The sequence below is a fragment of the Centroberyx affinis genome, unplaced genomic scaffold (genome assembly GCF_046629955.1).
Source record: "Centroberyx affinis isolate AG114_WGS23_722 - 3 ecotype Tasmania unplaced genomic scaffold, CSIRO-AGI_Caff_v1 ptg001510l_1, whole genome shotgun sequence".
NCBI lineage: Eukaryota > Metazoa > Chordata > Actinopteri > Beryciformes > Berycidae > Centroberyx > Centroberyx affinis.
In genome coordinates, this window is record NW_027279974.1 from 128,390 (window position 1) to 145,171 (window position 16,782).

Sequence of the window (16,782 nt, forward strand, 5' to 3'; positions counted from 1 at the left end):
GGGAGCTGTGCTTCTGTAGAGGGCAGGCTTCTGAAAGCATTGGTTCACTGTTGCATCACCACCAGTTACAGCCATCATAGATTATATCATCCACTTCTTTTTGATGTGTTTCTTGGTTTGTGTGTGTGTGTGCGTGTGTGTACGTGTGTGTTTTAAGTGTGTGTCTGAGTGTGCGAGCATCATGCGTATGTGCGGCGTCTGTCTGAGAAGTTGTGCATGCAGCAGGTTTGAAGTGAGGCCCGTGAAGGGCAGCTCTTCAGCGCCTGATCAGAACACAAGTGGGCAGTGGTCACAGCCTGTGAAATGAATAGAGATGCGACAGGAGAATAAATGAGTTTCTGATTCATTTCCTCTGTCAGATGAAAGCAGAACAAATGCTGAGTGCTTGTTCACAGAGCGAGGGGCGAGGCTGAATGAATGCTGAAGGTCTCTCCGGCAGCACATGCCCAGCTGAGGTCCGCTTGCTTTTTAAGAGGTTGGATCTCTGTCTCTGCAAGAATGGAATACAGCAATGTGAGAGGAGGAGACGGAAAACCTCTCCTTTCTCCCATCCTGAGACATTCTACCCACAGCGCTGTACAGCCGAAACTGTTACTGCGCTCCCTGTGCGTTCTTCAAAAGTACAAAGTCAGAGACGTGGCGCAAATATGTAAAGTGAATAGATATGATGCAGCTCTTCTGAGGCTCTCCATCTTGTCTCTCTCATTATTCTGCAGAACGTTATAAACAAAACAACCATAAAAATTCTCTGACAGGAACATGAGAAGCATGATGAGCAGATTTGCACTCCCTAGTGTTACGTAACAGATCTCTCTCTCTCTCCCCCTCTTTCCCTCTCTCTCTCTTTTGCTCTGTGTCTCTCTGTCTCTCCCTCTCTCTCTCTCTCTCTCTCTCTCTCTCTCTCAGACACGGAGCTTTGTGTTCTATAAGTGGCTCAGTTATAAGAGGGAAAGTGAATAGTTGCTTTTCATGTGGTTAATGTACAAAGTAACCGGTGGTTTCTTTCGCTGTGAAATCCACTCCCCACGGAGAAACAGTGTTATCATTAAAATGGCTGGGATTTTGCCAGCCCCCAGGTAAACCTTATATAAAAGGAGAGAGCTTGATGCACATTATTTCTTCACAAATTAATTGAGCGCCCATCCCTTCTGTATTGTAAATCTATGATGATAAAAGCCACAGTGCTGGCTTCAATGCAGCAACAACACCACCTAACATCGTTCGCTTTTTTTTGTCTACAACTCCTGGGGCTGTTTCAGCATCAGAAATTATTCATGTCTTTACTGCCTAGATAAAAGTCTTTGACAAAAACTGTGGGTAGTTATTGTTCCACTGAAGCTATCATAATTAGAACGGAGCAGAATAACATAGGTTTGGTGGCTCTTTATGAGAGGCAAAGAATGCAGAACCATCTTTCGTCCATCGTCAAAAAAGGTTCTTTTTTTCATTTCATTCGTACAAGAATAACGGGTATTCAAGCATGTTTCTACTTGGCATCCAAAATAAGCCTTGCATGAGAGACTTTTTGCGTTTGCTACCTTGCCAGACATGATTGAAAAGGGTAAAGGGTAAACTCCAAATAGGAAAGATGCTTGTAAGATAAAAACATTGATGCTATGTATGTTTATGTAATCTCTACTGGTACTAGCCTGTCCTGGAAGAACAATTCCATTTTTGGGCTTATCTACGGTGCCTTTATCTATTCAAATATTCAAATTCAAATATGAAGCCATTTGAATGTGACAAGCATACCTGGCCTTCTCCATGGTGTCCTTGGCCAGGTAGTTGTACCAGTAGACGAGGTTGAAGAGCGCGAAGGCCAGGGGGAAGAGGATGCGGGCGTACTTGTCGATGGGGCTGGTGCCGGCCAGCTGGGGGTTGGGGGAACGGCCGAACCCTGCTGCATGAAGATGGGCACCGGCGGGCTGTCCCCCGCCTCGCTGCGGCACACCGAGTGGTTTCTCTTCTTCAGGCCTCTGCGGGGGCTGCTGTCTGTCTGGGGGGGGGTTAGGGGGAGGTGAGGGGGAAGTGGGGAAGCAGAGAGAGATTGGATGGGGTTAGCATGGGACATAATGGTGATCAACAGGGATAAAGGGGTGAACATCCTGTTCTATCTGGACTATCTGGACCTATACTACAGAAGCCCATTGAGGACATATTCATTGTCCTCAAAATTGTTTTCTCGAGATAATGAGATAATTTTGAGCTTGGAACTAACACCCTAAAGGAAAGCATATTATTCAAAACCCAAATGTTGAAGTAGGCCTACCTATTAGTGTTCAGGGCATCTTCAGTCAGTCAGCATGTCATCATGTCAAGTGTGATGCACTGGAGTTGGAAATCTCGAGTATAACTTCATTCATTATCTTGGGAAAAGAAAATGTTGTTTTCTCGCAATGAGATAATTACTCTATGCCCATTACTTATCCGTTATTATCTTGAGATAATAAGAAAATGATGTCATTATCTCGGAAAAACAAGATGTCTTATCTTGTTAAATCATTATCGTGGGAAAATGGCATAAATAAAATGTAAAACAATTCACCAAAAAACGCGCTCAACCCTCAGTTATTTATATGGGTGCTGAATCCTCAAAAAATATATGTAACAAAATACTCCAGGACAGCACTCCAATTAATTAATTTATATTTATTGCCGCACAAAAATAGTAATAATAATTGCGGCAATAAATATTAATTAATTAATTGGAGTGCTGTCCTGGAGTATTTCGTTATAAATAAAATGTATGAATATGTCCTCAATGGGCTTCCGTACTATACCAACGCAGCCACTAGGTCCATGCATCTCTACACATCATGTACCTGATAGTGATTTTAAACTGCTGGTACACATGGGTGTGATGTATACAAGGCTGCAGGTGATGTTTGTTCCCATGGGTGCTCTCTCCAATGGTGTGTGCCAGCATCCCTATAGAACGCAGCAGGTAGTCTGCCCAATGCCCATAGGATGGGAGATTATGCAGTGAGAAGTGCTGTAGTTGTGCTCTGTTCTCACACTGAGGCTATTTTTAAAGCATCTAACCATGAGCCCTACACGTGAGACAGATCCCAGGGGGACGCTGTGGTGGCTTACTGTATTAGCATAAAGCATATAGCTACCTCCACAAAGAGATGAGAGCACGACAACTATACGTATTACTATTTAATGTGTGGTGCGCTTGAATGGGAAGAGGCAAGGCAGGATGACTACTTGGAAATGCATGAAAAAAAAAGCGTCCCTCTATCCATGCCATGATTTCCTTTTCTGAATCTGAAGCAGCTGGTTTCATTTTTATCATCAGTAGTCAATATCGCTGCATCAAACTCTCTCCTCATATGATATTTCTCCATTACACCATTACCTTCAGCTATGTAAATGCATTCGACATGCCATGTGATACATGCTGCATGATAGCAAAAGCTGTCATTATTGAATCGTTGCTTTCACATGCACTGTTTTGCATCCCCAAGTATATTAACCTGGACGCTTACAAACTGCACCTGAACCTACTATCCTGTAGTCAGTCTTTATGGCAGTCCTTCTGGCTTTACAGTTATATATTTGGACCTATTTATACCCTAGCACCCAGTGCAATATTTGCTTTTTGTATTTTTTCCATTACTGACTTCTCCAACTTCCTATCAGTCAGGTTCCAACAGAGAACCACATGCTACTGTATAGATAAGAAACCTATTCCTTAATTTCTAATAACCCTAACCCTTTTTCAATTATTAACATTTTTATATACAACTTACTTAAATACCATTTAAAGAAGGCTGGAGCCTGCTTTGGCCCTTGCTACCAGCAAAGTGGAGGTACTAAAAGCTCTCAGTAATGTAAATGAGGAAATTTTGAACACAATCAATCGTCATGATGGCAAAAACTAGGAAAATAAGACCCAAGTTGAAAATAACTGGAATTATCCTTTAATGTGACCTACAAGAGTAACCCACCAAATCGAATTCCTTGTATGAACAAACTTAGTTCTTAGTTACTTATTTCTGATTGATTAAGAAGGGATGCATTAAATTTCAGTTTGAATTTATCTTGATTATCTACATGAGGTTTGTTGCTCACCGACACAGTGTCTTCCTCGTCATCACTGCCGGCAGCCAGAACCTCCAGCTTGTCTTGTCTGGCTTTCTTCTTCTTCAGACGGTTGGCCTGGAGGGTGGCGAGGTAGTTTACCGCAGCAAACTCCACGAGGGCTGAGGCCACGAAGGCGAAACACACAGCGATGAACCAATCCATGGCGGTGGCGTAGGCCACCTTGGGCAGTGACTGACGGGCGCTGATGCTCAAGGTGGTCATGGTCAGCACTGTGGTGATGCCTGGTGGAGGGCGAGCACTGACAGTGACGTATCATGACACTTCCAACACACACAGAACATCACACAGTATCAAGTACTTCAAGCGGGTAGTCCTACATAAAGATAGATGTTTAAAAATTTACAGCATAAAATAAAAACAGTGCATGGTGCATTTGAAAACATATTACTCATGAAATATTACTATTTTGGACTGCGTGTCGTTCCTGAAGACGTTTGTTTCTTTATGTAGCTATTATGTAAATAATGATTAGCACATATTGCACTCGCTGACTGCAAAAGATGACTTGTAACGGTGCTCCCAACATCAGGGAATCCAGAGAGCTACAAGGGAGAGAGAGAGAGAGAGAGAGAGAGAAGAGGGGGAGGGGGTGGGGAGGGCAGCATACCAGCAACTGTGCGTGCAGGAACCGACTCCTTGTTGATCCAGAACGAGACCTGTGACAGCACCACCACCATGATAAGGGGGATGTAGGTCTGGATGAGGTAGTAGCCCAGTTTCCTCTGTAGGTGGAAATGGACCACCTGCACAGAGTAGTGACCTGCAAGATAAACACCATGAGGGGGGAGAGAGAGAGAGAGAGAGGGAGAGAGAGAGAGAGAGAGCAGCCCTTAGAGACGGAGCAGGGTGGCTGTGGTACAGAACGGACGCCCTTGTCTGCCCTTGAAATGGAATAGCTGTTGAGAAATCTATAGACACATCAGCACCATTGAGGAGGGGGAGAGCCCACTGCCGTGAGACAGCACATCACAGACAAGAAGGGGGGAAGAGCAGGAAAAAAGAGAGAGGGAGAGAGGGAGGGAGCAGGCAGCATAAAAAGACATTTGGAAATGGGATGGAGTCAAGAGGAGGAGGGAGAAAGATGGGACGAGGAAGAGAGAGAGAGAGAGAGAGAGAGAGAGATGGGGGAGGGGAGGGGGGGCATGCAGTGTCACTATGCGTAACAGTGCCCTGCTCTGTCTAAAACACATGCATGCAGACATTCACAGACATAAACAAATGCTTCCATGTGCACACGCACACACACACAGGCTCTCTCTCTCTCTCTCTTTCTCTCTCTCTCTCTCTCTCGCTCTCTCTCTCGCTCTGTTATGCTAAATAGTTAACATCCCAATGTTTTGGAACCTGCCTCATCCTTTCTCCCCTTGTTCCATGAATCTGCTTGGTCCACAGCAGGGGAGCACTACTCTTTGAGCTGGCGAAAAAGAAAACACACTCTCTCTCTCTCTCTATCTCTCTCTCTCATACTCCGTCCCTCCTCTCTGTCAGTGTGTTCACCGGGCTTTAAACCCTATAGTTCTTTTTTAAGGCAGACGGCACGCATTAGGCCTGACCACTTAAGCATCTTAGATGGCTGCTCAAGGAAATCTGTGCTCTTACAGAGCGACCGTATCGGGCAGCTGCGGGGGAGTAATGGACACTGGTACAGAGTTTGGACGGGCGTTTTTGACTGCTATCTACTCTCAGATTCATCAGCTCACGAGAGGATTTTACATTTTTTTAAGTTAAAGAATGCATGTTTTAGGAATGTCTTGTGTAAATACAACTACAGATATGATTGTAGCAATGTATTTCTAAGAGCAAGGCGTTTGTTTTGAATGGGACGACTGACAGTGAGCTTTACCTGTGTTCGATTTGAAAACCTCACTGGACAAAGTCTGTCCCACCAGATCATACTGCAGCAGGCTTATGGACTCCTTGGGACAGTCGACAGATGCTATCAGTCCCTTCTTCCAGGTGAACACAATTTCACTGTTGGTGTAGGCATCTAAAATCACAAACATAGCAATGCATTTATGAAAAACTTCAATCGTCAGAAACTTCAGAGGCACCAGAGACTTCAGAGACATTTATTAATCTGGATCGTTTGAGTGCATATCTTTCTTTCAGTTCATCAACATTACACTCTCAGAATCAGAATCAGGTTTATTTTCGCCAGGTACATTTTCACATACTAGGAATTTGACTTGGTGAAGTTGGTGCAGTGCAATATACAAGCATTTAAACAGATAAACAAGCAGAAATCAAGCTTTACAGTGAAAAGTAAGATCTGCTATACTCACAGCTTCCAAACCTGAGAGGACAGGCATGACCGTCCATGGGGAAGTCCATCAGGCTCATTGGACATTCTGCACTGATTGTCAGTCTAAGACAGACAGGACAGACACAGAGATCAGTCTCAGGTCGTACATTTTAACATAAATGGAGATATACCTTGGCATTGAAATGCCTCATCAACAAAACAACAGCTGGGCCCATATGAAGTGTAATGCTATCCAAGTTTACCTCATGGTGTAGAGGACAGTCCCATTCTGCATGATGCGGAACAGCTTGTTGGGTGTGGTCATGTTATGGGAAAGGGATTTCTTGGAGTTTCGGAAGAAAGTGTCTGGCGTCCAGATGTTGTCCACCATGAGGTTGTTCAGTCGGAGGATCTCAATGGGGCCTTCGAATTTCAGCCGCTCGTCCACCCACATCTGACGGAAGAACATGTCCATGGTGTATTCCTGATATGTGGACATAATGCTGGACAGTTAGTGAACCCTATATGAATCTACAACCCTAAATTATTGTTTTAAATTTAGATCTCCATCTTCGCAATTCTAAATCCCTGGTAATTTTCATTCCTCAACATGCATAATACTGCATAACCAATCTAAATTTCCACAGCAAATCCACTGCAATGAATGGTGAGGACTGATGAGAGATGTTGAGGCAATGATGGATGCCACTCATCCCAGATAATCATTAATCAATCCATTCAGCCATTCCCTCTGTCTGACATGTTGTCATATTGATTTAGAGGCCAACAATAATGGAGTTATAGGGCTGGTCAAACAGATTAAAGCTCATTAGATGGTCTGATGGCAGATTGCCCATAAGGCAGGCACTCAGTGGGCACTGAAGCTCAGTCATTTCTCAGTCAATATGTAGACACATGTTCTGCACACTGTGAACACAACTGAATTCCCCCTACATAGAGACATATTTTACCATTTCGACATCTGAAACAGGTCCAAAGCTGGTGACAAAGATGTCCGTTTTCACCTCTGTAACACCTCCTGAGAAGGAAATGCAAGAACAATTCACTACTGTACAATAAATACAGCAGGACAAGATACACAAAAATAATCAGGCAACATCCTGATTTGGTATCCAATGTCAATAAAAAATAATAAATCTAGTAAGACAATGAATGTGTTTTTGCTATTAAATTGCTTATCTAACCTTATCAGGCAGTAGCCTATAAACGTGGCAAGGCTTTAGGACTTTTAATGTAAACGTTACCTCCAGATCCAGGTCGCAGTCTGTTGTCATAACCGTCCAAAAGTCGGTCCAAAATACGAGTGATGTTGTCTGAGTAAATCCTCTCATTTCCACACACATTACCTAGACTACAAAGGAAACAAACCGTTATACTCAGTCAGGAATTGCAATTCAACACATGCGGAGACAAAAGGCGAGAAAAAATGACTTACTTTACCCAGCAGATAAAAGTGACCAAAATTTTTGCCAAGACAGCCATTCTTGGCAGCAAGTACCACCAACTCTCCATTCAACTCTCTGAGCAACTCATACTTCATAAAATATTATGCGAGAAAAGTAAAAACAAAAAGAGCAAGAGCCTTTATTGGCGTCGACAAACTGACAGACTTTTATGCACGGGGACAGAAGTGGTAGGAACAGTGTAACGTTAGTAATCTAATTAAAGGATTAGTAAATCCACTCCAATTTTAGACAAACAGCAGAAAAGTTCCGTTGGTTTCTGTCGTAGCCAAACTGAAACATAACTAAAGACTGAATGAAATCAGAGCAACACGTTCAATTACGGTGATGACTAGCCTATATTACAGATAAAAGTCGGTCAAGTATCTTATCGACACAGTAACGTCAAGTTTTCTGACTCTTGGTAGTTCATTTTTCCACACAGCAGATGGCGCGAAATGCAACAACGTTGGTCACAACCAGGAAATGAGAGATACAGTGAGAGAAGAAGAGTTTCCAGTGAGGAGTGCAAGCCAACAACACAGCAAATGATGACCAGATATTTTTGTAACAGTTTGAAGTCGACATATTCTTTATAACACTTTTGTAAAGCAGTCGAGAAAATATATGCATTGGTACAGCTTAGCTTCTTAGAAAACTATTAGCCTTGTTACTCTGCTAGCGAGCTAGTTAGCTAGCGTTAGTTAAACTTCGTAAGTTAGCTGTCACCAGAGCCAGCAGCAGCATGTCAGTCCACTTCGAGGAGCGGAGTGGGGTCATCCCCTGCCAGACACCCTGGGGGTCCTGGTACCAGACCATGGAGGAGGTCTTCATTGAAGTGAACGTGCCTCATGGGACATCGGGCAAAGAAGTGAAATGCAATTTGGGGTCCAAACAAATCGAGCTGCACGTCAAAGGAAAGGAAATATTCAAGGTACGTTATGCTCTTGAAGTCAGGTAAAATTATTCTTTGGACTCACTGGATCCTATTCTGACTGAAAATATTTACACAAAGAAAATCTGAGATTCATTTTAATCTATATGAGGCGAGGGATTATTTTCTTTACATTCCCATGATCTGTTTTCACTCCTTTTGGTGGATGGTGAAAAAATGTAACCTATCATGAAGTAGCCTACATACCGCCGTCAACAACTGTGCGCCATCCTGCTGATCAAAACAAACAAATCAATGGGTAAAAAAATGAGTAAAGTCGTGTATACGTTGTTTGCAGGTCACTATGTACAATAGGCAGTTTTAAGTTTACGTTTTTATTGATAATATTACATACTAGGCCTATACGTGGATGTATTTTGACTGTTGATTTGTGGTATAATATTGGGGCTGGGGCTGGTTGTAAAAAAAATACAAAATGCTATAAAATGCACAGTGATAGTCACTAGATAATCTGTGGTCTCCATCCTACTTACTCTGCTCAGAAGTTCTGCTCAATTGCAAAAGCAGAAGAGTCAAAATGCCTCATTTCCTCCCATTGACCTCTTGAACAGGACAGCAGAAAGACTCCAATTGTTGCTTTTTCAGAAAATCACCACCAGAGTGCTCATTAAAGGGAAGAAAAGAGGGGAAGGCAATGTGCTGAGGTGTAATAGGATCCAGCCCATCTCATAAGAGGCTCTATTATTTTCTTGTCTGCACTGAACTCACTAACTCTTGAATATTGTGACCGCTGTGTGAACAAATAACCATACTCACTAACTTTTCTTTCTATATACTTTCAGGGAAAGTTATTTGGCACGACCGTTTCTGATGAGGGGACGTGGACATTGGGTAGGTTGCATTCCTAAAATCACTCAACTAACTCAACAACAGACTTTACTTGGACTTAGTTGTACAAATCCCGCCCTCACTTTGCTCCTGTTCGCCTGTTTTTCCCTCAGAGGATAAGAGTTTGATCCACATTGTCCTGATGAAGACCAACAGAGAGGCGGGGAACTGTTGGGCGTCCCTGTTGGAGGGGGAGTACTGTGCGGATGCCTGGGTCCAGGACCAGATGCAGAGGAAGCTGACACTGGAGAGGTTCCAGAGGGAGGTTAGTTTGGACAAGTGGCATCTGAAAGGGCATGGTGTTTGTTGCCAAGACAACACTGAGTATAGTAGGGCTGGGCAATATATCGATATTATATCGATATCGTGATATGAGACTAGATATTGTCATAGATTTTAGATATCGTAATATCCTGATATGGCATAAGTGTTGTCTTTTCCTGGTTTTAAAGGCTGCATTACAGTTTTCTGAACTTACTAGACTGTTCTAGTTGTTCTATTATTTGCCTTTACCCACTTAGTCATTATATCCACATTACTGATGATTATTTATCAAAATCTCATTGTGTAAATATTTTGTGAAAGCACCAATAGTCATCCCTACAATATTGTCGCAATATTGATATTGAGGTATTTGGTCAAAAATATTGTGATATTTGATTTTGTCCATATTGCCCAGCTCTATCTTAACGCATGAATTCACGACTTTCCTTGTAGTTCTCACATAATCTCATCAGTAACATTTTATGGTGTGGACTCGTACTGTGAATCAAAAATGTGTGGTGACGCCAGGCTTTGACATGGACTACGTTTGCATGGACTGCAATAATCCGATATTAACCCGATTAATACAATAGTCTGAACAAGAAATTGCCAAGTAAACAGCATTTTCTGATTACCAAGCATAATCGCATTAAGACGTGGAGTATTCCAATTTTAGTGGCATTATTGAAGGGCATTTTTGACATGTAAACACCTTAATCAAAGTACGAGTCTCTGAGTTTTTGCAGCTTTTTGCGACACAAGCGCCAATCCAACTGCTTGACGACGCACGCTCTACCTTACGGTTGCAAAATGTTTACAGAGGAAAAAGATAAAAGATCAGATAAAAGAAAAAAGACATCCCAACATTTTTGGGATGAAGCTCAAACTGTCACCATGCTGTGGGCATTGAAATGTTAGTCTGTTTGCACCTTTAGTAAAGGCTTAAACTGTCCTTGTCTTCAGTGACTTCTCCTTTGTCCTATTAATTGGACTACTTTGGTCCCTAACATGTAAATGGGAATATGAATGGAATAGTTCTGTAAGCAACCCATTTAAACAGCTTAATCAGAATTTTGTCTAATTTAGAATAAGGCCAATAGTCAGATTATTGCTGTCCATGTAAACGTAGTCATTGTGAACTGATTACACTCCTCTTTGACAGAATCCTGGATTTGACTTCAGCGGTGCAGAGATCTCTGGGAACTTTGCTGGTGGTGGACCGGACTTCTCCAGCTTACAGAAGTGACTGTTGCAGTGATGTCAGAAACCTGTCACATGCTGAAGATATTACCCTGCCTCTTGGACATTATTGAGGAACATCCATAGCATGCAGGTGAAGCACGGATCGATCCGGTCTTCTTTAAGGACAAGTGGGAATGATTTGCCTTTCAGCAAAATGGGAATAAAGGCCGTCGAAAAAAAGAGCCATAATTTTCAACAGTGCGACCTCACAGCTTTCCTTCTCATCTAACATTTCTGTATCGGTTGTGGAGGACTGATTTTTGTCAAGCTTGTTTTGGCAGATTGCATGGTTAATTACACAAGTGAGACAGCAGCTGATATGAAATGCCCCATGCATTTATAATAAGCCTTTGAGATGTGTTGGGATTTAATAACGCAGACAATGCACTGGCAGCAGCTTTTCAATAAAGTTTTATTGAAAGGTCCAAGTACATGGGTTAACCAGATGATGTATTCAATTAGGCATTTTAAATTTGAGAACACGTTTTATTTCTATCACCAAAAGAAAGGTCTTATAAGTCAACAGACAGGAAATTGGCAAAGAAAATACAAATTCCAAACCGGAATTCCATTGCAAAAAGTAATTTCAGTTTTCGGTGTTCTCTGAATAGTTGCCAACTGAATCATTCATGGTGGTTCTTCACTTGGTGTCCACAAATTAAAAATTAGTGAAAACAACTCATCTGTAACCGTAAAAACTAACATTCAGCTCAAAGAGCATGGCTATCCTATGAGCTAGCCATAAATGCCAGGATCATCACTAGCTTCACTTCACTGGAGAAAACCAGAACTCCCTCGCTGTATCAAAATAAAAGAAAGAAAAAGTTGTCATCACCTTGGGTAGGAGTGTGCATTCAGGACAGTTTAGCGACCTAGGGTGGGAGTTAAGGATTTTGGGCCCGATATCTTGGTTCCATTTTTGCTGTTCACAAAATCCTTCTCCCTCCTCTTCCACATAGTGGACTGAGGACCTAGGTGGTTCTATACTTATTTGCTTAAAACCAGCAACCCGATCCAGGGAATACCTCAGTACTTTGGTACGGATTTAAACAAGAACATACTGTACACTTGTGCAAGCAATTCAACCAGGAAAATTAAACTTTGCTAGATGGCAGCAGATAAAACTATCTAAGCATTACACCCTGTCACTGAGGCAGGTGTAATACAATATGCTTGATCAAAGTATGATGGCAAAAAAAGGGAAAAAAGCAGCATTTTTAGCTTTTCCTTAAAGAACTCCATCACACTGATGAAGCTCTGTAAGGAAAATGACTGGAGGTGAAGGTGGGTGACCCTGTAACAAGTAAGTTATCTAAAGAGGGTTGAAATTACAGTTAGGTCAAATCAGACCTCAAAGCTTTTACTTGAGTACAGGTGTGCTCCTTTTGCACACATGGCCACCCACCCGTACCCCCGTGTTTTAGAAAGCTGACTCGGGTATGGTGGGAAGATGAGCTATCTTGTAGTAGCTGTGCTTCAGCTGACGTGCCGTTCTTCCCGAAATGATCCAGCGAAGTCTCTGGCGGTTGGGCTTCGAGCACTTGGTGGTGGCGTATTCAACTAGGCATTTTCCAACCAGCTCCCTCACACAAACCAGGTCCCCATCTTTGATCTGCAGAGGAAAAAAAACAGCAGTATGAGGAAAAACAGAATTAGTATCATATGGTTCTGGCAGCACATCAAGAGTTTCTATTTAAAAAACATTTGCCAAAGAGCATTATCATCCACTTGTTCATGTGCGTCAAAAGCGTAATCCTGTGAATGCTCCTGAGAGATTCAATTCAACATCTTAATTAATGATTAACTCACCTAAATTTTCCATGAACCTCACATTAAGTAATCAGTTACATAATGGCTTTGGGCTCCAGCAGAACAAAGCTACGCCCAGCAGCTGACGGTGTGAACATATTTTCTCAGTTGTTCAGTGTCTAGTTACGGCTCACATGTTTAGGAGTGGAATAGTTGGTACTCACACTCAAGTGCTGCTGCAGACTGTGCAGGGCCTCTGATATTTTGTAGGCGTGCTCGGGGTCGTGTTGGTCCTGGGCCTCGAGGCACAGCAGAGCCAGGGCAAGCAGAGAGGGCTGCAGAGGAACGGAAAAGTTTAGCTGCTTATTCAAGAGCTCCAGATAAAGTTGGGACCGCCAATACAGTAAACACTATTCCCCAGTTCTGCCCAAGAACACTGGCCTAGAAAACAACATGCAAGAGGAAACATGCTAAAATATGAAAATGAATGACCTACTTCATACTTTGGTAGATGATTTTTTTTCTAACCCAAGTTAAATTATTTTTTACAATGTAGCATAAAGCTGCCTGTTTTCACATCAAACACTCAGCATGGTGAAAACTGCTGGATGGCATTTTGAATTATGAAGTCTTTTGCTAATACGATATAATTAGTTTCACATCAGTTGTGCAACCCAAGTAGAAGTAGGCCATCATTTATAATGTTAAGAGACTGTTTTTTTTGGCTTACCTTAATTTTGGAGAAGACAAAGGAGCAGTGGCAAGCTTTAAGCTGAGCCTCCAGTCTCTCAAGGCTCAGTATCTTCTTGCTGTGAAAAGAACACGACTTTAGTTTCTCAAGATTACCATTTACTGTATAATGAGATGAATGTGAGACAGAACTTGTGTTACTGCAACTGGATTTGATTTGTGTGATACCTAAAGTGTACATTTTAACAATCGCATTGAAATCGAGGGAATCCTTTAAATCAGTGGGTTTTCATATCATATCTATATTCAAAAGAGCTGTGACAGCCTGTCTGAAAATCTAGATGATTTCAAATCATATTCTGCCCATTTGCCCTACAAAAAGATTCTTTTTGGCTGGCGTTCTCTTTAAAGGCAGATATGAGAAGACAAATTTTAGCAGGGTAAATCTAATCTCAGCTGAGTCATGATTCAGCCCCGCAGCCTGATGTGACCGCCTGTCCTCACCTCTCGGCGTCGAGCCGCTCTTGGACGTGACTGTGAAAGAGGCGGAGGAAGCGAAGGGCTGTGGGGGCCTTCACCTTCCAGTAGAGCTTCTCCATGATGATCTTCTCCATCCTCATCATGTCCGACACGGTGAAGCGATTCTGGCTGATGCGGATCAGGTCGTTGGCCAGGGGCACGTTCTTCTCCTCTTCGGACGACTTCACAGCAATGTAGAAGCAGCACAGGCCCACGCAGGACAGGTGCTTCGGCTGGATCTGTAGAGCAGAGGGAGGCAAAGGTGATTGAGCTTATATGACAATTTTTGGGGTATGACAAAGGACTCGATCTTAAACACTGTCAACAAGACCAGAGTATCAACAAACCTTCATTACTGAGAGGAAGCGATCCAACAGGCTGATAGCCAGGGAGAACGTGTCGGAGCTGAAGCCGAAGAACCTGGTGAGAGAGAGCAGGTCCTTCACCTCGAACTCCCTGAGCCTGGTGGTCATCCTGAGGCCGTTGTCATGGGCCGCCTCGATCAGCCTCAGGCCGCTCAGTTTCGGCTGGTAGCGACCCTCCTGATCCATCAGGGCTTTCACCTGAACCGCAAAGGGCAACGGCCCGGGTCCTGTCACTGTGTCAATCATCTAAACACATAAAAAGAACATTTATGTAAAGAAATGTATCCCATAGTGCCATATATCCAGTTAAGGAATTAATTCAAAAGTTCGATTTGAAATATTTTAATAATCACAGATGATCTGATTCTCTCAGGTGTTACTATTTTGTAGGTTAAGGGCCAAAGTTGGTAAATAATTTCACTGGAGCTTTACTTTAATGCCAGCAATCATTTTTGTCAGAATTGGTGTGAAATTTTCCAAATGGTGACTTTCTCATTTTGGTCTTAAATTATTCAAATAAAACAGGTGTAGCCTACTTAAATGAGATTAAAGATAGTAAAAAAAAAGCCACGAGTGTATAACATTAAATGAATGTAGAAACTCGCTTAAAACGCGGTTTACAATACGAATAGTTGGGGATTATGAAAGTATACCGGCCAAGTGTAGCTGAGACTTTGGAGTGTGACCAAATTTGTAAGCTATCCCATAACAGGCCTTCCCCTGCCAGTTGTCAGTTGAACTGGACTTAACTGGACTGGAAAGGGGTGGCAACAATATGGGTACGCCGCGAGGACATGTCTGAACATGTCTGAACCGCTAAAATGTTGAGTTAAAAGGGTTCTAGCACGATTTTGTCACATAAAAGGTCCATGTAAGTTTATTTTACTCCAGAATATAGTCCGTTTTCACTAGGTTTTGCCGGTGTGGGTGTTTATCTAGAGGAGAACAGGCCCGGCGCCTGGTGCGTCACGAGCACGGCAGGCTCTGCGTCATGTCGGGACATGTCCCTGCCATAGAGGCCAATGGAGAACTAACACACACAGCCGAGTGACAACAAGGAGCTAAAGTAACACCAGTTATATTTCTACAACACAGTTTAAAATATACTACTCTTTTAACCAGACACTGACAGATTTCATTTAGCACTGCCGTTATAATCTAAACTGCGAGAAGAGGCTAGCAAAATGACAAACTGAGTAACAAACACCGCTAGTGAGACAGACAATTTCCAGTTCCACAGTTAGCTAAATATTTAGTAGTAAGTTAGTAGTTAACTGATTACCACCTCACAACATGCTTAAATGGACAAAGTTGTTGCATATTCCAAAGAAGTAATGCAAAACATATAGAAGGGTTGGAGGATCGCTTACCTTGGCTGGTTGAAGTATGCTGTAATGTTATGAAAAATGCAGTTTTGGAAAAAGCCTCCACGCGTATGATGTTAACGAGTGAAAAAAGAGTTTAAAGAAAGTGTAAAGCGTCAGTATGAACTTTCATAAAGAAAATTTTAAGCGTACGTAAATTTCCGCCTATGCACACCCCCTACCCTTGGCGTAAGGCGATGGGGAAAAGGGTTGTTGAGGTATTAATGCAGGAATAAGACCAAGCCCATGCCCAAACATAGGAGCATTTCATTGGCCATCGATGGACGAGATTCTCGCTTCCAAATCTCCATTGGATGAGTCTCCAGTCATTCAGGTTTGAGCCCCGCCCTTTCAAAATGGAGGACCAATCACTGCGAGGGAGGCGGGCCATGTGTCCTACTATGAAGTTCTAATGGCCGATAGGGATATTTTACATCACTGACATGGTTGGCAATAATATCTCATTAATCATATCGGACTTCAGGGCTCAAATTACCTTTGGATCGATAATAATTCGGGACAACTTAAAATAGAATTGCACACAGTGAAGTTTATGAAATATTTCAGCGTTAACTAAATTGATACAGGCCAAGATTAATGGGCCTACCTAAAGAAATGTAGTGTATTTGTGAGTGGAAGAAACAGGGTGAGAAGAGAGTATTGCGTCTATGGATTTTCTTCACAACTGTGCAGGATTTGTTTACGATTCTATATAGTTTTCAGGTATTTTCCAAATTGTGTTGTTGGCCTATTTTGTAACAGGTTTCTGGAACAGTCTAGAAGAGTCTCTGTGGCAGCAGCTGGGATCACTGGTTACTGCGGGCTGTTTTCAACCAACTAACCAACCTAAAACCTCACATTTTAATGGAGAGAACAAGACAAGACTTCAATAAGTAACTCTTTATTACAGCAGGAAATACAAATCCACAAGCAGGCGCACTTTAGACGCGCCATTTATATCATACTGACATTTAGAGACTTAATCCTGAAT

General features: G+C 42.4%; 3 protein-coding genes across 3 annotated transcripts; 1 reads left to right on the forward strand and 2 right to left on the reverse strand.

Annotated features, from left to right (window-relative positions):
• Positions 1-289: 289 nt before the first annotated feature.
• On the reverse strand, positions 290-8,248 carry gabra6a (gamma-aminobutyric acid type A receptor subunit alpha6a). Its single transcript, XM_071527236.1, is given in 11 exon segments — positions 290-296; positions 1,753-1,882; positions 1,885-1,996; positions 4,078-4,331; positions 4,718-4,870; positions 5,954-6,097; positions 6,393-6,475; positions 6,616-6,836; positions 7,324-7,391; positions 7,618-7,724; positions 8,235-8,248. Coding segments are annotated over 11 exon segments (1,293 nt in total).
• Positions 8,249-8,304: 56 nt separating this feature from the next.
• On the forward strand, positions 8,305-11,928 carry nudcd2 (NudC domain containing 2). The gene is made up of 4 exons (XM_071527243.1): positions 8,305-8,749; positions 9,553-9,601; positions 9,712-9,863; positions 11,025-11,928. The coding sequence occupies exons 1-4, from the start codon at positions 8,561-8,563 to the stop codon at positions 11,106-11,108; spliced, it is 474 nt and encodes a 157-aa protein (XP_071383344.1). The 5' UTR covers positions 8,305-8,560; the 3' UTR covers positions 11,109-11,928.
• On the reverse strand, positions 11,500-15,986 carry ccng1 (cyclin G1). Its single transcript, XM_071527242.1, has 6 exons — positions 15,798-15,986; positions 14,410-14,673; positions 14,048-14,301; positions 13,584-13,662; positions 13,078-13,188; positions 11,500-12,716 (listed from the first exon to the last, which is right to left on the reverse strand). Exons 2-6 carry the CDS (start codon positions 14,671-14,673, stop codon positions 12,525-12,527), a joined length of 900 nt encoding a protein of 299 aa, XP_071383343.1. The 5' UTR covers positions 15,798-15,986; the 3' UTR covers positions 11,500-12,524.
• Positions 15,987-16,782: the final 796 nt, after the last annotated feature.